Source organism: Polypterus senegalus, chromosome 7 (genome assembly GCF_016835505.1).
Source record: "Polypterus senegalus isolate Bchr_013 chromosome 7, ASM1683550v1, whole genome shotgun sequence".
Lineage (NCBI taxonomy): Eukaryota > Metazoa > Chordata > Cladistia > Polypteriformes > Polypteridae > Polypterus > Polypterus senegalus.
The window spans coordinates 45,279,672-45,302,067 of NC_053160.1; the positions used below are offsets into that span (position 1 = coordinate 45,279,672).

A 22,396-nucleotide genomic window follows, 5' to 3' on the forward strand; every position below is an offset into this window, starting at 1 on the left:
ATATACACACACACTCACCTAAAGGATTATTAGGAACACCATACTAATACGGTGTTTGACCCCCTTTCGCCTTCAGAACTGCCTTAATTCTACGTGGCATTGATTCAACAAGGTGCTGAAAGCATTCTTTAGAAATGTTTGTTTCAAAAGGTGATGTTCAAAATCATTCTTTAACGAAAACCTATATTTTGAATTTATTAAACATTCACTGTATATGGAATGGAAATAGTAAGAAAATCATTAATCAAAAAAGCTTTCTTTTCTTGTTTTAAATTATATGAAGTATTATGGAAATTCTGAATCAATATTACAGTACACTGAAAACTATATAAAGCACATCTACTGAAAGAATGCAATACCCTGAGACACCATTCTCTTTGCAGTAGTTTTGAGGTCTCGCTTCAACAGTAACAAGACTGGTGCCAGCATAGAAGGGTAGCTGCGTGGCATAAAATATGGGTACAGTACCAAGTTTTCTTCAGGTGTGCTGCTTTCTCTAAGTTGTAATTGGGATTGGAATTTCACTATGATACCACTGTTTTATCTGTTTCTGTTAAAGTTTTGCCAATGTGAATTATAAATATATCTTTATTTTAAATGAAGAACTGCATTATACTAAAATGGCATACAAGCCTACAGAAGCAGTACTTTGGCATACCAAATGTTTTTTTATTTTTTAGGCAGTTAGAAACATATTTTAGTTTGTCAGTTCATTTCATATCATTTTCTTTTTCTTCCTTGTAGGAATTTAACCTAATAGACAGAAGAGAACTTGCTCCACTACAAGAATTGATTGAAAAGCTGACAACCAAGGATAGATAAATGAGAAATCTTGATTTTTATTTTCATTATTTTTTTTTGGCACCAACATCTTATGCTGTGGTTTCCTGTTTTTGTATAGACCGCCTACCTTTATTCTGTATTCTGTGTGGATTATTTCGTAGGAAGCCTGATTTCAATATGGCAGTGTTGGGCACGGTTATCTGGATGACCTGAAGTGTCACCATAACTAATTTGAACTTAATTGTAGGATTGGCTACTGACACATTGACATCAATAACATTTTATTTAAAATACAACTCTGCCCTGTTGTTCAAGTGCCTGCCACGTTTTACAGGTGGAGCGGTCATACTAAGAGCTATAAACAGATACACTTAAGTCAGTTTCTGAATTAGGTAAAATGTTTGGATGGTTGATTATTACTGTTTCATTTTTGTTCTCTTGTCCTGATTTCTATATTTATTTATTTTGTTGCTGTTACTCTCCCTTCACTCCCCGGTTGACCCCTGTAATGTTTACACAACATAGAAGAATGGGATTTGGAAACTTTTCACACTTCAGAATTTTTATAGTGGCCTTGAATTTGGGTTGTAGATTGTACATTGAAAGCTGATATTTTAGGAAATAATTGTTTAAAACTGATGCCATTTTATCTTGAAAACAAAGTATTTTAAAATAAACCTTTGTGCACTCATACATCTTTATATGATCTAATAAAGATATTTAACTGGAAAATGTGAATGCCAGTTTATTTCTGTAGGAGTTTTGATTCACTATGGATACAAATAATTGAAACTGTCCCCTCTGAATTGTATTTAGGCACTGCATGCAGTAATCTTTTTTTCCCCCCCATATGTAATGCCCTAAAGAGTATGCAACAGTACACAATTTGTGATGTAATCTTTGTAAAATGTACAAATGATGCTTAATAATTGATTCCCCTGCAAGATTTAAACATCTCTTAATATTAACCACTACTCTATAAGTTCTCTTTATATTGTGTTTTTTTGTGTAATCAAAAGTACTTCTGCTGCAGAATAAATTTAGAATGACAAGGTTAAGTGAGTAATAAGTTGGTATGATCTTCAGAAATGGGATTGTATTCCTGTACTGATTAAATACAGTAATTGGAATGCTTAACACATTTTCCTTTTTGCTTTATTAATGCTTAATATAGCACCTGTTACTTAGGGTCTTTTCAAACTCCAAAGTATATCCTAACAATTTAACAAAACATTGAACACTGAAACTGTATCCTGTTCTCACTACCCTAACATTTAATTAGCTTTATTAATAAAAATACCAGCATCTCATATTTAATTTCAAAAGCTTAAGTGTCAGACCAAATTGCATAGTAAATCAAATAGTGCCTGGGAATGCACACAATATTTATTTTTGCCTGTGTGTCTGCAGACACATTTGCATAGTAAATTTAACACAATTCCTTAATATGTGCATTATGTTTATTTTTGCTGGTCTGTGCCACATTATTTATACCCATAAAATGAAGTAGAGAAGTAATAGCATTTAGTCACTCACTGTGAGCAATAGTTGAGCCAAAGTTCTATAAGATGATGGAATCCAGTCTGAAGCAAAAAGTGTATGTTACCTGCATACTATGCAATTCACTAGTGTAGAGCTTGAACACAATTTATTGCAAATTTGTTTAAGACCGGTTATACCAATGTTTTGTAACTGGTGGGTTTCTGCATTATTTTTCAAAATCATTTGTATGATTGCAAAATTTACTTGGTACACTAACCCTCCATAAAACATGTCTTCTGTTGAATTATGGCTGGAAGCTGAACAAGCTGTGTACAATTTAGAATCGCATTATAGCGGTAAAAGACACACACACCAATTATCTGAGAATATTGTTTTTTCTTGTTTTTAATTATTTTTGTATCAAGGAGCTAGAGCTCAAATAATGATTACAATACCAGAGAATGTAAAAATGAATGGTTATTGACATCTTTCATTTGATTTTACTTTTTTTAATCATTCCCCAGTTTTAGTTTGGTTTTATAGTTTTTACAGTTTTCAATGTAGTTTTTTTTTTTTTTTTCTATGCACAAAGTAAAGTGTTTGTTTTTCTTTTTAAAGCTTCATACATGGCCTTTTTCTGGTTACTAAACAGAGCAAGTGATTAAGTAAATATTTTAATTAAGCAGAATTCCAAAGCATACACTTGCCTTGCCTTACAAAAAACCTGACTATAAAAATAAAATGGTGAATCTAAATTATGGTATATAGGCACAAAGTAGTTTTGTGAAGATTCAACTTTATAGAGGCAAGTTTTAACTACCAGTCATTAAACCCATTACCTATCTTGATGAAATGCAATATGATCTGTGGTACTGTATGTGAACTGTGCCAATTTTGTGTTCTTTAAGCAAGTGGTCACATTGTGATCCCTTTCTAAGAAAAAGTTTTGACACTTTTTTTTTTCTTTTAATTTACTGAGTTGTGTAACGCTGAAGTAAGGAAGATGTAAATAATTACAATGGGAATATGTATGTACTGCAATGAAAATATGTAAAATCTTGTGGTATGATACTGAATGCTGTTTATAAAGAAAATAAAAGGTATGTCCATTAACTTACCTGATACTTGTCTTATTTTAAAAATGCATTTTTATTAATATTTATACATTTTCTTTTAAATTGTTGAATATCCTATCCATGATTTGTTCTTCACACTTAACATGTGTTTTTAATATAATATGGTTCACATGGGTGGAACGTTAACAACTACTGATGCAATCCTTAGGCAATTTCATATTACCAGATGCTCTATTGTTCCAATATTGTGAACATTTAAACAAGATCAGGTTTTGTTTGTCTGTGTTTTAGTGATCTTTCTTTTGAAAGCCTAGATTTTCCACTTTTGCAGTTTTCCTGGACCTGCCTGGGATTATATTAGGTTTACCCTACCCTGTTGTATTCCTTTCTTGATTGATTTCCAAACAATCCGAATCAACAAAGTAGAATTGAGTGTAATCATTTGAACATTTTTAGCTCGATTTTCCATTACTGGGTCAGGCTGTCGTGCCCAGAGACAATGTACATTTGTAGACCTCTAACTCGTGCTCAGCGGTTTAAATAAAGTTCCAATATAAGCTACTAAAGGAGAATATGCAAAATCCGGAAATTTCGACGAGGTTCGGAACCGAGCCCAGGTTCCTGAAACAGTGAAGCTGCAGTTTCTACCATTGTCCAAAGGTGCCGTCAAACCGTCAGTGTCCAACTACTATTTGCCTCTGTAAAAATAAATATTGTTCACAATCGAAGGCACTATATAAGATTAAACGAGCGATGGATCTTTTGGCATAACTTTTATGCTTGTATCGAATTTTACTTGGCACATTTCGTGGTGATCGAATTAGCTAGTGTACAGTGACATTAGGGGCACGTGGTAAAAGTAGAGGAAAACTGAGTCACTGAGGTAAAGCGGGAGTTTTCCGTGCGCGTCACGTCTGCAGCTGTCTCACTTGTATGCGGCGCGCCTACTCATTGGTACTTTATTTAAAAAAAGTATAATTTTAAGGTTTGGGTTCGGTTTGGAGGTATTATATTAGCAAGTGGAGCACAAGACTAATCCCTTAATACGCTCAAGAAAAGATGGCATCACAACCCAAACGATCTCGCTGCTGTTCTCTGAACGAAAGTTACGAGACACGAGCTAAGAAAATTTCCATCGAAGGGAACATCGGTAAGTAACTGAAACTTGCCGCCCGCGAGCGCATGCTGCCCTCCTCCTGTCATCCGGCAGTTTAAGTAGCTGAACAAATGAGCGAGGCGTGATGTAAAAACGTGGTGTGCTTAAATATTTCTTTATCAAGTAGATTTCAATTTTGAGTTGGTTTGTGTTACAATGATTTGAATCGTTTTCATTGTTTTATTAAAGAAGGGGCACGTTGTATTAATAGTTTCCAAAGTAATTGCTTTCTCCATTAAACGCGGGCCCTGTTTTACCGGACCGGAGCTTTTCCGCTTCTTACAGCAGACTCGCTGAAATCGGGCCACTCATAATTCGATTGAGTTGGTAAAGTACGTTTTAAACTTTCTGTCAACCCCCCGTGAAGTGGGTTATGCGGTTTTGTGAGTGTTGTGTACCATGTCAGGCCCGCTTATTTGGTATCGTGTGGAACCGGGGCCGGAGCCAATCCTGGCAGCGGCGGGTGTCACACCATCACGGTATGTTATATCCCTTTTATGATAAGCAACTCTGTGCTTTAATCCTTTCTATAACTTGTGATGAGCAAGTTTTTATTTATAAGTTATCGTCAAAATAGAAATATTTCAGGATGAAATATTAAAATGTTTTTCATCGCTTGTTTTCTTCGTGTGCTATTTGTGACCTAGTTTTTGTTATAAATAACTAAGTAACAGTTAGTAGTACTTAAAGTATTGGTCACGAATAAATGAAAAAGAACATCCCAGTTCCCTTGAGATTTACAAAAATCTGGTAATACTTGCCAGCTGTATGTGCAAACGTTAACGGACGGTTGTGTTTCTGTGGAAATGTCAGTTGTAGAGGAAACCAAGAATTCAACTGAGGACCTTTTAAAGCGTTTGTTTCTCGGGTTACACACTGTGAGGTCCCTGTCGTCTTACGCAGTGGATCCGGGTCTTAATCTTCTTTTTTCTGTTCTGGTTAGATCAAGTTTGCCATTATCTTTGAATATAGCAATAGACAACTTTGTATAATTTCTTCAGTTTCTTGTCATTCTGTCACACGGAATAACCTTCATTCTACAAAAATAAAACAATAGACTGACATGTTTAATTTTTGTTTATTTTTAACCCAGAATCTTTAGGAATGCCAGTACGTTTTAATTCAGATGAACAGAGTAAAAGTACGTTTAAGTGAGGCTAATGCAATTGCAGAGGTTTCTCTAATAACCAAATGGCATTTATACATGATTAAGGATAAGTTAAGGGAATTAACCATTAGGACATTGACATAATGGCTACTGCAAACAGGGTATTGGAGTCATACTGCATGTGAATAATATATTAAAATCAACCAATTCAAGTTATATGTAACGTGTTGCTATATTTCTAAATCAATTTAATGGTTCCTTAATTTAATAAAAAGGATCAATTTTCTATCAAAAACATTTAAACTTCTGACTGGTAATATTTGTGTTAATGGTCAGTAGGTAAGATATCTTAACATAGAAGTTCCATTGAAAGATTGTAATCGGAATTTTTGTAGGAACTGATTTATTAGAAATCTTGTAATGTATTTCAAATAAAAGGTCAATTTGTAAATTTAAGATATTTGAAAATAAGTTTGAGACAGTTTATATAAAAAGTATATCACCTTTTGTTATCCAGCATTGAATCTCAGTGGATTTCATTCAGCTTTTTTTTTTATGCTGATCAACAGAAAAAAGACCCTTTAACGGCAAAAGAAAACCTTTTTTTGCAAATTGATCGAAAATGAATTTACAAATTAGCTAAATAATTGCTTGTGTAAGTATTCACCCAAGCACCTTTGGCAGCCATAATGGCATTGAATGTTGGTGCACAGGTCTGCATTGGCTTTGCACATCTGGACAATGTCAGGTTTCATGGGGATCGTGAGTTAACAGCCTTTTTCAAGTCCAGTCACAAATTCTCAATTAGAATAAGATCTGGACTGTTAACTTGGCCACCCTATGACATTAACATTGTTTTTAATCCATTCCTGTTTAGCTTTGGGTTTGTTTTCCAGCTAGACAACAACTCCCAAGCACAATCTTTTCTAAAGGCACATGGTTTGTCTGGATTTTGCTGCATTCATTTGACCTTCTCAAGCCTTCCAGGGTCTGCTACAGAGAAATATTCCCACAGCATGATGCGTCATGGTGGGGCAGATGGGTTTTTGTTTGGCTTACTCCAAACACAGCTTTTATCCTGATGGCCAAAAAGCGCACTATTTCTCACATCAGACCATAGAGCCTTTTTTCAGTTGACTTCAGAGGTTCCCATGTGCCTTCTGGCAAACTCCAGCTGGGATGCAATGTGTGTTTTTTTACTTTGGTTTTCTCTATGCATGTCTCTCCTAAAGCTGCAACTGGCGAAGCACTCATGCAACAGTTGTTTTATACACAGTCTCTCCAGTCTCGGCCACTGTAACTATTTACTACTGTATTTCAGACTTACCATCTTTCTCTATTTGGCTTCTTGCACAATCACTCAATTTTTGTGGACGGCCTGCTTTAGGCAGCTTTACAGCTGTGCAATACTCTTTGCATGTCTTAAGGACTGATTTAACTGGACTCCAAAAGATATTCAGTGAATTGAATATTTTCTTACATACATCCCTGACTTATTTTCAATAACCTTTTATTGGAGCTGCTCGCAGCATTCTTTTGTCTTCATTGTGTAGGTTAGGTCACAATACTGACTCCTTACAACCACATAAGGTCCATTTACACTCAAATCAAATGAATCCCCTTGATTACAGGTTGGTGATCTGTTCTGAACTAAGTATATGACTTTTAAAACCAATTGGCTGCACCAATGATGATTTTAGGTGTGTCATATTAATGCAAGCCATTATTTTTTGTGTTTTATTTGTAACTGGCTGTGTTTACTGCTTCATCCAGGAAATTTCCAAAGACAATGGACCGCAGTAATGGTGGCATCGGTTAATCAGATGCATCAGATATGCGGTGTACTGTAATAACCGAGTACTTTTCTTATATGATATTTTTCATTTCAACCCCCCCCCCCCCCCCAGGGTCTAATATTTTTTAGTTCACTGAAGCTTCATACTCTTGAATGTGCTATATATGCAGAAATTGCCTTTCAGTAAAACATTCATTCTGTAGATTAGTTTCTTATTTTCCTGCTGACTGACCTGGGCTTTTGTTGATGGCCATTAGAAAATGCAATTTTACTGGAAATTGTACTCATTTGAATTAAAACCAGTATAGCAGTAATAATAGTCATTTTGGGTAATCAGGTATAAATGCAACGCTTTGATGTACATTCTTGCACTGAATTTTTGGAATGTTTAGAATAAAAGCAATATACTGTACACGGAATTATATTTTTTTAACTTGTGACATAACATTAACAGCATTAACATTTAAAGGAGGTACATTTATGTCGAAAACGCAATGAACTGAGTATTTTAGACACTGTACAGAAAAGAAATAATATAATGAAGTATGTACAGATTCCTCCTCCTGTATGTTCTCTGTGGGGGACCCCTTTACGGAGTCCTTCCTTGGGAGTCTTCAACTCCAGTCCTGGAGAGCTACTGTGGCTGCAGGTTTTCATTCTAACCCTTTTCTTAGTAACGAGATTTTGCTGCTAATTAACTGTTTGCCTTAATTTTAATTGATGCGCAACTTAAGACTCGGCTCTCTTAATTATTTATAATGAAGGGTATAATTAGCAACGATAATTGGCTTCAAATTAAGAAACTGAATGAAGTGAAGTTGGTTGGAGGCCCCGACTTGGTCATCTGTTGGCTCACTTCACATCAAATTTATGTTTAGGTGCCGTTTAAGGAAAAAGGAATCAATTCAGTGGTCAGAGTCTCAAGAAAAGGCAATTAAAAAAAAAAAGGGAAATTGTTAATTAGCAGCAAAAACTGGTCATTAATTAAGAAAAGAGAATTAAAACTTCTAGCCACAGTAGCTCTCCAGGACTAGATCTGGAGCCCCCTGCCTAAGAGGATTCCACTCACTACAGCATTATTACCAACAAATATCGCAGAATAAAAAAAAAACAAAACACATCACGTTGGCTAATTTTTCTTTTTTTTTTTCTAGAACATCACTAAATTTCAATCAAATCAGTCAAAGCGTTTTTGAGATTTTGGGGGTATTTTCACTTTTCTATTGTAGGGAAGATTTTTATCTCTAATATTAATCTATCTAGGTGTCCTTTTTTGTGGATACCTAATGCGCTAGGAGTATCACCATGCCACATATCAGCTTTTTAATTAAACATATAGTAGTGTTTTTGTTGATGAATGAGTCAGTCAAGTTTGCCTTGTATATATAGAAAGATAGATGGATTCATTTAGACATTTTTGAATAGATCTGTTTTCACTTTGACATTAAGAAAGTCTTCTTCTGTTGCTCAGTATTAAAAAACCTAATTAAATCCATTGTGATTCATTGTTGTACAACAATAAAATGTGAAAACTTCCAAAAGGGGTGAATACTTTTTATGGGCACTGTATCTTGAAATGTGTTTGGACCATCTCCATGTGTATTGTAGTTGTCTTAAAATGCAAAGGAATTTATTTTGAGATATCTTGAAATAAGTTTTAAACATCCGAAAAGGTGATCTGCATTTTAAAATATCTGAAATTCCATCTGCTGATCCATTCATTTTCCAAACCGTCTTACCAACAGCAGACTTGCGCTGAATCTGGAGCCTATCCCATACCGCATTGGACACAAAGCAGGAACAAACCTTGGACGGGGAGTCTGTTCTAAAAATCCTTTTAAGATATTTCTAAGTTTTTAAGTATTCCTTTTAAGATATTTTTAAATGTTAATTTTGCTTATAGTAATAGATGGATGAAGAAATCCAAAAAATGCTGATATTAGTTTGCGTTAGCATATACTGATATGATCTATGAGAGCTCAGTGTTATGTTCACGTCCGGTTCATATGTGTTGCATTAGTTTAATAAACGTTGTATTGCTACAAATACACACAAATGTTCATTCTATTTTGAATGCTTGGATTCAATTTCAGGTTTGATTAGAGACATTTTGTTTTATTTTACTGAACTGAACATATATATTGGGCATTACACCAGTATGTAGAAAATAGAGACGTACAATAAGTAAATAATTTAATGTCTACTTCTTGGTGTTTGAATTACAGTATATGGCTTTGTAAAGAATTTCAGCATTTAACAGCAATCAGTGAGCACCGTGCTTGCGAAGTATAGCTGAGAGACAATACAATTATACGTGCTATCATTAACAAATAGGCTTCATATTAGGTGTACAGGATGCTGTAATGTATTTTTCAAAATTACACACAAAGAGGGAAAAACGAATACATAATTAAGCAAGCAAGAGTTTCATACATAAGTTGAAATTAACAAATAAAGCACAGCTGGTTTTAACTTAATAAATAAATGCCCTCATAGCTCATCCTGAACGGAATTACCATATTCCAGTTGTGTCTGATTATACTATTAGTTTAAATTTTTTTTTAACATTACATGTGTTCCTCACAAGTTGCTCAGCACATTAAAACTTATCTCAACTCATAGCCATTGCATGTATTTCATTATTGGTTGCTGTAGAAACCCGAGTCTTGTAAAATATTTCAGTTGCCATCAAAGGACAACCTTGTGCCATCCTTAACAGCCTGAATCTTTCATCTCAGTTGCAACTCCAGTGTTGTTCTGTCACCTGGTATTTAAATTGTCATCTTTCATGAAGTACTAATATACAGTACTACAGGTGTAATGATAATATTTATTTTTTGTTAGGTCAAGTGCTGTAACTTACTTTCCTCTTCACAACTCATGTACTTAACTGAACTGAAACACTCTTAAGATATCTGTTAGGCTCACTCCAAACAGCGTGACAATGGATTGAATCTTGACTTTCTTTCTACTCAAAATCTATTTAATGTCTAGCTCATTTGGCATTGTAAAGTGCATATTAACTTCTTATCTATTCATGAGGAAAGTTATTATTATATTTAAAAGACTAGCTATATTACTGAAAACAGGTAATAGAATAACATTTAAAATGCTTGATATTCCTTTCCTTAAATATACCCTCAGCATTCATCCATCAGCTTTCTTCTTTATCTTTGTGTGTCTCCCAGTGCCTGTCTTTGCTGGCGCTTCCTCTCTCGATCACATTCCCAAAAAAGCCTGCTTCTCAGACTCTGTCATTTCATAGTGTGTTGCTTTCCTCTTGTCTGCTTTTTGACTATCACCAATGGTAAAAAGGCTACCACTACCCACTGTGAAAACATCATTTGTGTTATGGTGAATACTTCCCATGTTTGATGGTGATTACCAGTGTTTCTCTTATACCTGCATTTGTTATCCTCTGGTGTGTCAAACTCTCTTGCCCAGTGCTTCCTTTCATCATTGCATTTGACTTAACAACCAAACCGAAACTGACCAATCAGACCGAAGCCAAGCTGAGCAGTCGGGTTGCTCAGAGGGGCTGAACACACACAGAGGCATTAGATAGATAGATAGATACTTTATTAATCCCAAGGGGAAATTCACATACTCCAGCAGCAGTATACTGATTAAAAACAATATTAAATTAAAGAGTGATAACAATGAAGGTAAAACAGACAATAACTTTGTATAATGTTACCGTTTACCGGGTGGAATTGAAGAGTTGCATAGTGTGGAGGAGGAACGATCTCCTCAGTCTGTCGGTGGAGCAGGATGGTGACAGCAGTCTGTCGCTGAAGCTGCTCCTCTGTCTGGAGATGATCCTGTTCAGTGGATGCAGGGGATTCTCCATGATTGACTAGAGCCTTTTACTAGATATTAAACATGATATAAATACATGATATCCTCCTGTGTGTCAACCTCTCTTGCACTGCGCTTTCCTTCTTGATTACATTTTAATGAGCAACCGAAACGAAACTGACCAGTCCATTAAAAGCCAAAGTGAGTAATCAGTGTGCTCGCATATAGGCATAGTCTCATAAACATGCTTGCTAAAGTACTTGTAAGGTGGTTGAGGTCTTGTTAAGTTTTCAGTTTCATGGTAATTATATTGGATTAAAAAATACACTGATTTTCAAGGAGGAACATAATAAATTCCAGGGCTAGAATGCAATATAAAAAGTTTTATGTCTTGTTGGGGTAGTAGTGTGAAAACTTTAAATCTAATAGTCATCTCTATAAAACATGTTGGAAAATACCAAAATGGGAGAAGAGTTTTATTTTGATCCAGAGCTTTAAACTAATGAAGCAGCCTTTCGGTAAAACTCTGATCTGTTTCTTGAATTGATTCAATAGTTGAAGCCACTCAGGCAAATGCTTAGCAAGCAAACCCCATGCTGATTTGTACTTTGATTGATCAGAATTTAATTAGTGGTATCTGTAATTTGATTTTGTCTAGCTAGAATTCTGACTAAATATATGTGTAATTACATTTTGATAACTCAAAATTAAGGGATTTTTTTTTTTAGAATTGATTTCTTTTTTGTTAATTACAGATGTCTGCAGTAAGCATGAAGGCACATTGACATCGATAGACCCCGGTGCCTCACAATTCCAGCATCCCGGGTTTCAGTTCTGTGCTTGGCTGCTGTCTGTGTAATTCTGATTTACTTGTGTATATAAACGGTATCGATGAAAATATATAGTTAAATAATAGATCAAGTTTATAGACAACACTAAATTAGGTGGAATGCCAGATTGTACTGATTCAGCTGATTCTAAACTGAGTCCTGGAGGGAATGGACCCTTGGGTAGATTTGTGGTAATGTAGTAGACAGTGGGACTTTAGGTTTCTTCAAAATTGGAATCATTATTATCATGAAAAAAATTAAGAAGACAGGATTGACAAGCTTTATTGGGCTGAATGGATCTCCTAGTGCAAAAATCTTTGCTTCATTTTACCAAAACAGTATTATCATAAAAGATATTAAAAAGAAAGTCTTACCACATGCTGGTGTTTGAGAACCCACAACTGCAAACCCGCCAAACATGCTGGAGCACTGCAAACACAACCCTGTAACTTTTGAATTGCGGTCCTCTGTAGCCTTCCACCCTCTAAACTTCTGCATGCTGTTACTACAGAGGTCTCCAACTCTGGTCCTGGAGCACTACTGTGGATGCAGGTTCTCATTCTAATCCTGTTCTTAATTAGTGACCAGCTTTTGCTGCTTATTAAATTATTTTCCCTTCGTTTTAATTTAAATATTTTTTTTTAATTCTTCCCAGTGAATTGCTTATTTTTTTTTCCTTAACAGAAGTGAGATGTGAGATGTGACATGAGCCAAAAGATGACTAGGAAAGTTGGAGCCTTAAATTCCAACCAGTTTCTTAATAAGAAGCCCATTTTTGTTGTTAATTAAATCCATTATTTAATTACGTGGCTTGTTGTCACAGTAGACATTTCCAAAACGGTTTATTTTCTTTTTTGTAGGCGCATCGTCAAAATGTTTTGTGAACCTGAGCAGATCAACGTAATTGAGACCTTCACCTTTATTTTCAGATATTATACGATGGATACAGGTCAGCCGGTCATGTGTTGGCTCATTTTTGAAGTTATTATTGTTTGGCCACTAAATAAGGAAAAACGACACAATTAATAGCGAGTCAATTAAAATTAAGGCAAAAGAAGTTAACAAGCAGGGAACACTGGTTACAGATTCAGAAAAGGGTTAGAATAAACGTCTGCAGCCACAGTAGCCCACCAGGATCAGAGATGGAGACCTCTGACTTACAGCATCTGGGGAAAATAATAGCCAGAGCACTGTTCATCACAGTTGACATTTTTCAGTAGCCTTCCAGCAAAGCCATATTGTGGATTTGTAAGCTGAAAGATTCTTCAATACAAGCAAAGTATAAAAACTATTATTTGTGTCATTATTTTTTTGTTATTTTGCTGCCTTTGTGGCTTTGCATTTTCCAGCATTGGACCTGCTTCATCTCTGGTGCTAAAATTCCCTTCTGGACTCAAAAGAGAAAAAAGCTTGAATCATCATGACATATTTCAACCCTGTCCAGCTTCCTTTTGTGTAATTTACTAGTAATTGTGGTTTCAGCAAGAAAAATCTTAAAACTAGATTACAGTATTCGGCTACATCTAGCAGTAATGGAGGCATCCTTATAAGATAAACAGTTGAGACACCTGCAGGCACAACCACAAAAAAGAGAGAACCACTCGCTGCAACTGTGCAATTGTTAGATACAGCTGCTTAAGAAGAATGTTCTGAACAGCATCACTCAGCTTGGTCAGGACACCTGCATATGCAACATGCAAGCTTCATAATGTGTCCTGTGTTTACTTGTTACGCCGCCTATCCAAATGATCTACTGCTCTTAAAGTGTCTGCACTAATTGTAGCACAAAGATTTTAAAAGATTGTACTTAGAAGTAATCACAATGAAAAATTTAAGTCCATTACACTATTGGCACTGCCAAGATTGCTAGTTTCACTGGAAATCTATTTGTCATTGACTACCACAGATATCTCTTCCTGATATCTTGTAATATAAATGCAAAAAAAATATTATTATTATTATTAATAACACAAACTGTAAAGTTCTGTACTTTAAGGACTCAAGCTATTCCACAAGTCCGGAGTTTTAATTAGCCATTCATATGTATGCTTCTTTTTTTAGTATTAGATTAAACTATCAGTAATAAATAAAACAGTGAATAGTTAACAATACACTTGTATATCAAAGCATGGGAAGGTCTTTCATAAAATATACAATAAAATTATATAAAGCAAATCTAATCTACACTATTAAAGAATTATAGTTTTTTAAATGCAAAAACATACTTTAAACCACAATCAATAAATGTCAATTATCATAAAATTTGCAGTTGAATTTTCCCCCTAAATGTTTTGATTTGTGTCAGCAATTGTTTTTAGTAGTGCGTAACTATTTAGATATGAAAAAAATCTTTAAAATAAAATTTTGAAGTTATTTAAGAAGAACAGTGGCTTTGATAGCAGTCAAAATAGATGGGCAGAAGTCAAAGGTGGACTCCCTAAGTTGACAATAGCACCTTCACAACTAAACCACATGTTTGTATGTTTAAAATGACTACTGGTCTAGCTGCCAGTTGCAGCCAGGGTTATGAAGTACAATATACAGTGTATCACACACAATCATTTTTGGAGAATTAAACAAAAATACAGTGCTATTTAAAAGTTTGGGCACCCCTCTGAGGCTGCATGATAATTTGCTCTTGTCTTCATAAGAGAAGATCACATCAATATGCCATTTTCTTACTAGAAAGGGATGTTTATCAGACAAAGATTCTCAGTGTAGTATTATTGAGTTGTATGAAATAAAATAAAATGTGAAAAATGGGATGTGAGAAAGTTTGGGCACCCTTTTAATTGCATTTATCTGAAGACATGTATTAATTTAATGCTGACAGGTTGCAGCACAAAATTGCTTTGATTAGCTCATTAGATCTTAAACCTACAAAGACAGATGCAACCAATCATGAAAAGATTATTTAACATAGGTAATTGCTAATTGTGCTTGTCCTTGGTTCTCTCTTAGAGAGTGGCAACATGTGTACCTCTAAACAATTCTCTACTGACTTAAAAATTAAGATAATTCATCATTATGAATTAGGAGATGGGTATAAGAAATTATCACAAAGGTTTGGACTGTCTGTCTCCACAGTCAGAAGTATTGTTAGGAAATGGAAAGACACGGGAACAGTCCTTATGAAGGAAAGATGTGGTAGGCCAAGAAAAATATCTGAAAGGCATAGCCAGTTAGAATGGTCACAGACAAATCACAGACCACTTCCAGAGCTACAAGAATATCTGTCTGCTGATGGTGTCATTGTACAGAGCACTTCTCACCGGGAACAGCTCGGTGAAAGGGTGATGCGCAGAATGCATTTTCTGTGTACTCACCACAAGAAGACTCACATGAGGTATGCAAAAGCACACTGGGACAAGCCAGAAACATTTTGGGGAAAAAAATACAGTGGACAGATGAGACTATGGTAGATTTATTTGGTCACAAACAGAGGCACTATGCATGGCGACAAAAACACACAGCATTCCAGGAGAAGAACTTGTTGCCTACTGTAAAATTTGGTGGAGGGTCCTTCATGTTATGGGGCTGTGTGGCTAACACAGGTACTGGAAATCTTATTAAAGTTGAGGGCCGCATGAATTCCACCCAGTATCAGCAGATTCTTAAAAAGAATGTTCTTCAAGAGTCAGTCATAAAGTTGAAGTTACACTGGGGTTGGATGTTTCAGCACGACAGTGATCTTAAACACCGTTCAGAATCTACCAAGGAGTTCATTCAGAGGCACAAGTACATGTTCTAGAAAGGCTATTCCAGTCCCCAGACCGGAACATCATTGAAAATGTATGGATTGGTTTGAAGCAGGCTGTCCACACTCAGAAGCCATTTTCTATGGAAGAATGGTTAAAAATACAACCAGCCAGAATTCAGGGACTTGTCAGTGGCTATAGGAGGCATCTACGGGCTGTTATTTCAGCAAAAGGAGGCTCTACTAAATATTAATGGGATTATTCGTTTGGGGTGCCCACATTTATGCACCTGCCTATTTTTGTTTAAATGCACATTAAATTGGTTCTATTGGTCCAATAGAAAATGTTTCACTACTGAAATTTTGCTGTTTCCATATGGTATAAAATATGTTAAAATGAAATTGCTGCCTCAAAAGCATAGCAAGTTATACATTTTTATCAGGGGTGCCCAAACCTTTTTTATACCACTGTATGTAATACATTTTCAAACTGTATAAACTGTTATTTGGGCATTATCCTCTTTGTCATACATGGCTAGTGACAGACTTTTGGGCTTCACTGTGATAAAGGGGATGGCTCAAACCAAAGCATTTTGACTTAGAGGAGATGCCAGCAGTTCATGTCTTGAAGTCAGTGGCTTTTTGTAAGCTGTCAGATTTGGCTGAGTCAGTGCAAAGAAGGCCAACTGTAAACATAAATGTATTGTATCATATTTATGAATACTTTCCAGTTAAGTTAAGAAGTGCTGTCATTGTATAAAGTCTTGTTTCATCTTAATGAGATTTATTCAGCTACATCTGTGTAATAATAGAATAGGGATACTTGGACTGAAGTTTTAAATTTTAAGAGAATAGTATTTAAGGGGATAATACACTTAGGCTACATCCGCACTACCATGTTTTCATTTAAAAACTACATTTTTAAAAGAAAATGATCTCCGTCCACACTGGTGTTTTCATATTGTTTACAAAAGAATCCCTGTCCACACTGAAACGTCTGAAAATGCATCTGACCGTGACTTTCATCTATACTGTGCAGTGTTCTTCTCAGAAATTTTTTCCAACTGGGTGGCATGAAAAAGTAGCCAGGTGGGGCGGTACAGGGAAATTTGGTGGTGGGGAAAATTAAATGTGCACTATTTTTATTAGTTAATTATTGTTAATTATTTTCCAATACTCAATATGACTTCCTTTTTTAAGGTTTGACAATATTTTTATTAAATTTGAGAAGTATCCAATTCAGGATCCTGCAACCCTAACAAAAATTTTAAATAACAATTGTTATGACATAAACCAAGAGGCACAAGTATTGTCGCTATTGGGAAGAAAAGTGAAAACCATGAACAAAAAGTATGGGAAACCTAATGAAGAAAAATTTAAAAAATATTCTTCAAAGCCAACTTGCATATGCAGAAGGTGTCTTCAGTTAAATATTTATTCTTCTTTTCTTCCTAGAGGCCCAGTTGTCTGCAGCTTTCTCATAATCAAAGTCCCCAGGATCTGGGCCCTCCAAGGAGATCAGTATGAGATTATTTAGCGTGCTTTGATTCATGCAATTTCTCAAACATGTCTTGATCCTTTTAAGGGCAGAAAACCCCCTTTCACATTCAGCTGTGCTTTACTGGGATCACTAGCCCAATATGAGCTAGTTTGGCTAAATCTGGAAATGACTCTTTGAGCTCTGATGTCGTTGCCATTTTTAGTAAAATCTGTTTTGGACTGAAGTCTTTGTATGAATGACTTGTGATCATTTTTGACGCAACTGTCCATTCTTGCCTGCTACTTTCATATTTTAAAATAGGGGGGCTACCATTTTTGGAGTAATGATCGAAAAGAATTTAAGCAGACTCACTTGAATCGTGAGTTTCTGCATTGAAAACTTTTGAAAGCTGTAAATAATTGTCATGTCAGGGAATCATACATCTAGGTGCTTGACAACTGTTTCTAGGTATTTATCATATATTGCAGTTTTGAATGACAGTACATCACTCTGTGTATAAGAATGTGGAAATCTGACCATTCTTCTGTCAGACAATGGTGAAGGCTTTGAAAATATTTCCCAGGCGTGTCTTTCAACTCCATGATGGACAATTTTGTGGCGAGCAAAATTGGCTCAATTTCGATAAGATTAACATCTTGCCTTTGCCAAGCCTTAGATAAGTTGGACAACAAAGGTAATACGTCTGAAAGCATCATCAGAGAGGAAACAAAATTGTATGTTTTAATACATCTGCTTAATCCTTCAGCTGTGATGTCATTTCGTTCAGTGGCCTCTCTTTCCAGCGCAGCTATGATACTCATCAAACACTGCCGTAGTGACTGTACTGCAGAGTCATGAGACAGCCATCTAGTGTCACTAGCCATTTTGAGATCAATCTGGGGAATGTTCAGATTATTTTGAACTTCAGTTAAACCAGCCATCCTAACTGAAGAAATTTGGAAGAAATAGAACAGCTGCCTTAAGATGTCGTTCAGTTTTGTTAAATAAGGTACAGCAGCTGCTGCTTGGGCACTTGCAAGGGCCAATCGGTGGTTTACACAGTGGCAGTTGACCAAGAGTCCAGATGTTTTATCTTTAAGCAGTTTTGCCACACCTTTCTGTTTCCCAATCATAACAGCTGTTCCATCTGACCCTTTTCCAACCAGATTAGCAGTTTTCAAGCCTAGAGTGTTCATAGTCTCACTCAGTGTGTTGCTTATAGTCTCTGCTTTGGCATCAATCATATTGCGGGTTGATACAAAACTAATTCTGACCTCTTTAGTGACCTGGCAAACATATTTAATGTAAATAATGAATTGTTTTACAACTGAGATGTCTGTGGTTTCATCACACAGAATACTGAAAAAATGTTCTACGTGTATATTTTTCAGTATGTTAGACTTTATTTCTGAGGCTAAGACATCCAGCAGCTCTTGTATTATTCTTTCAGAGGTGTAATGTGCATTTTTACCAACATTGAGATGTTGTAAAAAGGAACAACCCATTTTTTTACAGTGTTTTAACAGCTTTTCAAACAACGTTGTATGTGGCAACTCATTTTTTGCTAACCAATACATGGATCTTAAAGCTCCCACAAAGGCATCTCTCTGTAAGTTATTTAACACAGATGCAGATCTTTCAATTTGGCCGATTCCAGTTTGCTCTACTACACAAGGATTTTTGCACAAAGAAACACACCTGATGCTTAAACTAATAACAATATGCAGTTAATTTCAGTGTTTTTGATAAAGCCGCGTCAGGGATGTGGATCTAAAAAAGAAAGGGAAACCACACAGAAACAAACTGATTTGACGCTGGGTGCCGCCAGTTTGCAAACTGAGCGGAGAACTTGCGTACGCCAAAGATTTAGCTGGTGTGAAAATGTGTGTGGCTTTACACCAAGTTTAGTTTTTATACATCGCGTTGTGAGCATGGAAACAGGCACGTGCAACATTTTTGTGTGTACGCACTGTTTATACATGAGGCCCCTGGTCTTTATGGCCTGTATATTTGCTGCCCAGTAATAAAACTGAAAGTTGGATAGTGCCATGCCCCCTTCTGATTTAGATTTCTGTAGAATTGCCCTTTAGATGCTTGGATGTTTCAAATTTCAAATAAATTTAGTTATCTTTGAATCAAATTTCTTAAAAAATAATGTGTTAATATATATATGGGGATGGTTTGAAATAGAAAAAGAAGCCTGGGAACTATTTACAGATTGACAATGTAGATTCTACCTGCTAATGTGAGATGGAGGGTAGACCATCTATTCATGATTTGTTTATTTTAGGCCATGCAGACAGCAAAATTTTGTTGAAAAAGAATTTTATGTTTACTTGTGATATTTACCCCTTGGTATTTAAGCTGATCTGCTAAGATAAATGGGGAAGGTGTTCAGTCTAATATTGTGTTCTAGACAGTTCACTTGAAAAAGCACACTTTTATTCAAATTGATTTTGAGTCCAGATATCTTTTAAAAATCTGCTAGTGCTTTTAGGACTGCTGGCACAGAATTTTGTTGGTCAAATATATACAGTACTATATCATCTGGATGTAATAATATTTTCTGTTCAAATCCTTCTCTGATAATTTCCTTTATCTCTGATGCATTTTGAAAGTAAACAGCCAATGGCTCAATGGTGATTGCAAAGAGCAATGATGATAGGGGGCAGTAGTTGAAGTAGTCTGAAATAAGTCTTTATTTCATTTTAAAATCAATAATAGTCTGGTTTAAATTGCAGCTGCAGGAAAGTCTACATTTGTTCATCTGCTGAAACAACAGAATGAAGACTGGGAGGTAGTTCCTGAACCGATTGCACGGTGGTGCAATGTTCAAAGTGAGCTCAGTGAATGTGAGGTAAGTTGCTTTTATATAATTTTGTCCTGACACATTCACCTGAAAAATGTATCATTACCAGCATAACAGCACAAAAGTTAGGTAGATATCCCTAATAAAGATAAAATAAAGGATAGATCTTTGAAATAAAACACTGTAGACAGTTTACCCCGGAACTGATGATGAATTTCAGGCACTGTTTGCCAGTAATGCTATCTGCAATACTGTCATTTTAAAGTATAAATAGGCTAGAAGTTATCTACACTTACAAGCTTTCCTCATTTTTATTATATTTAATGCTCTTTTTGTTCCTTCCATTAGAATTCAGTTAATAGTAAAATGCCTGTTCTGCTGAAGGAAAACAATTTATATGCTTTTGCATCTGTCATGACCATACATTAGCTCTAAAAGCAGGTAGTCAACCTTTGAATCTGATTTTGTAAAAATTAAGTAATGGTGGTGCAGTGGATAACACTGCTTTTTTAAAGCTTCACGGACCTGGGGCCTCATGTATAACGCCGTGCGTAGAAATCACACTATAACATGCCGTAAGCACAAAAGCCAAAATGTGCTTACGCACAGAAAAATCCAGATGCAGGAATCTGTGCGTACTCCAACTTCCACGTTCTTCCGCTACATAAATCCCGATCAGCGTGAAAACTAACGCTCGTGCACGCGCTTTATGTAACGCTCCAACTCCTCCCAGAATTACTCCGCTTTGAATATGCAAATCAATATAAATCGCCCTTAAGCTCAGCCTTCTGTGAAAAGACAATGGGAAAAGCACGGGGGAAAATATAAAAATTTCAGCGAATACCAAGTGGAGGCAAAGGAAAAACATACTATTTGTTCAAATAAACCGTGGTATAATGAACAAAAGGAAGTTGATCGAGTGACATAGCGTGTTGGAGAAACTTGAAAGCTCACGTTCACAAAATCGCACAGCGCCGGAAATAAAAAAGAAGTCACATCTCAAAGTTGCTGTGAAAAGCCGAGTTGTAGCCCACTGTCTGAGTGTCATATGAAAGCTTATTAGGGTACAGAGAAAAGGCACACAGTGGGGAAAAGCACGAAATGTCAACTTCAATCTCGACATTTCAACTTTAATCATGTAGTTTCTTTTGTCATTAAAGTAGAACATCATAAACATCATCTTAAAATCGTTTAATTAACCAGTTTCTCAAATCACATCATAATTAAAGTAGCATGTTAAATGCTTTGTTTTGTATTTGATCTTCTATGTGCCTATGTGTGTGAATCACTACTTGCTTCTTAAACCGGTTCTCTTCCTCCGACAGGACACAGAATCCATTACATTCATGATATTACAGCTCTCTGAATAACTAAAATACTGAGATGTATACGTGATATCATTTTCATGATGATAGGAGTTAAAGCACATTATTAAACATGTGTTTCACTTCGATTAAATAATTTATTGCAGCAGTACTCAGGGGCGGCTCTAGGCTTGTGGTGGCACTGGGCAGAGGAAGAATCGGTGGCTCCTTCGCCCGCCAATGTCAGTAAAGTATCTTATGCACGGTGGATGGCCACGTCCGTTGCAGACACTGCACAGCCGCCTCGTGCTCATGACACAAGCATTTAACTTTTGCCGAAATTTGACACTGCGTTTTTAGCTGTGTCGATATTTTCTCTTTCTGTTTTATATTCAATATATATTGGCTTAGCCATCACTGCAGTCCTTGCTTTTCTTTCCCCAAGTAACCGATCGTCACACAATCAGCTCTGTAATAGAAGTTAAGCCATCTGTAAGCTTAGCGCCGATTCTTCATAACGTTTAAAGAACATTGAAATATCTTCGTAGTACATGTTTAATTATTCTATCCTTCACGACACTCCCAGTGAAGAATATAGATTATTTAAATGAAGTTAAAGTTTTATCTGTATAATATAATAAACATATTTTGCTACATTTCACCTAAAAAATGATATCGTCATCATATGTAAATACGCGCTTTTTTTAAGTGGCTCAGGTTGTGCGATATTATAACTGTAGTGCAAGTTTACAGTGGGGTGATTGTACTTATAAGTCCTAACAGTTCTACAAGGAGCAATTGATTGAGTGCATTTAAAGTTCTTGGAATGAAACTGTTCCTGAACCGCGAGGTCTGTACAGGAAAAGCTTTAAAACGTTTTGCAGTGGCTGAGACAGCGTGTCCTTCAAGCTGTATACCGATAATTCTCTTTCCGATCAGCTGCTGCTGTGATTCACACTCAGATACAGTGATATACTGTAATTACTCCGAGTGGTGCAGTGAGAGTAATATGGAAAAAGATGATCCGCTGTGGCAACTCCTAACGGGAGGAGCTGAAAGAAGAAGAAGAAGGTGCAGT

At 35.9% G+C, this 22,396-nt stretch overlaps 2 protein-coding genes across 2 annotated transcripts in view; both read left to right on the forward strand.

The window, feature by feature from the left end:
- Positions 1 to 3,364, forward strand: part of mob1ba (MOB kinase activator 1Ba) — a 45,977-nt gene extending 42,613 nt beyond the window's left edge. The window contains exon 6 of the mRNA XM_039758565.1: positions 745 to 3,364. Within this exon, the coding sequence (XP_039614499.1) occupies positions 745 to 822 (78 nt within the window). The 3' untranslated portion in view covers positions 823 to 3,364. The remainder of the gene's footprint in view (positions 1 to 744) is intronic.
- Positions 3,365 to 4,205: 841 nt separating this feature from the next.
- LOC120532514 (deoxycytidine kinase-like) overlaps positions 4,206 to 22,396 on the forward strand; it is a 50,285-nt gene continuing 32,094 nt past the window's right edge. Inside the window, exons 1-2 of the mRNA XM_039758566.1 lie at positions 4,206 to 4,491; positions 19,947 to 20,062. Of these exons, the coding sequence (XP_039614500.1) occupies positions 4,401 to 4,491; positions 19,947 to 20,062 (207 nt within the window). The 5' untranslated portion in view covers positions 4,206 to 4,400. The remainder of the gene's footprint in view (positions 4,492 to 19,946; positions 20,063 to 22,396) is intronic.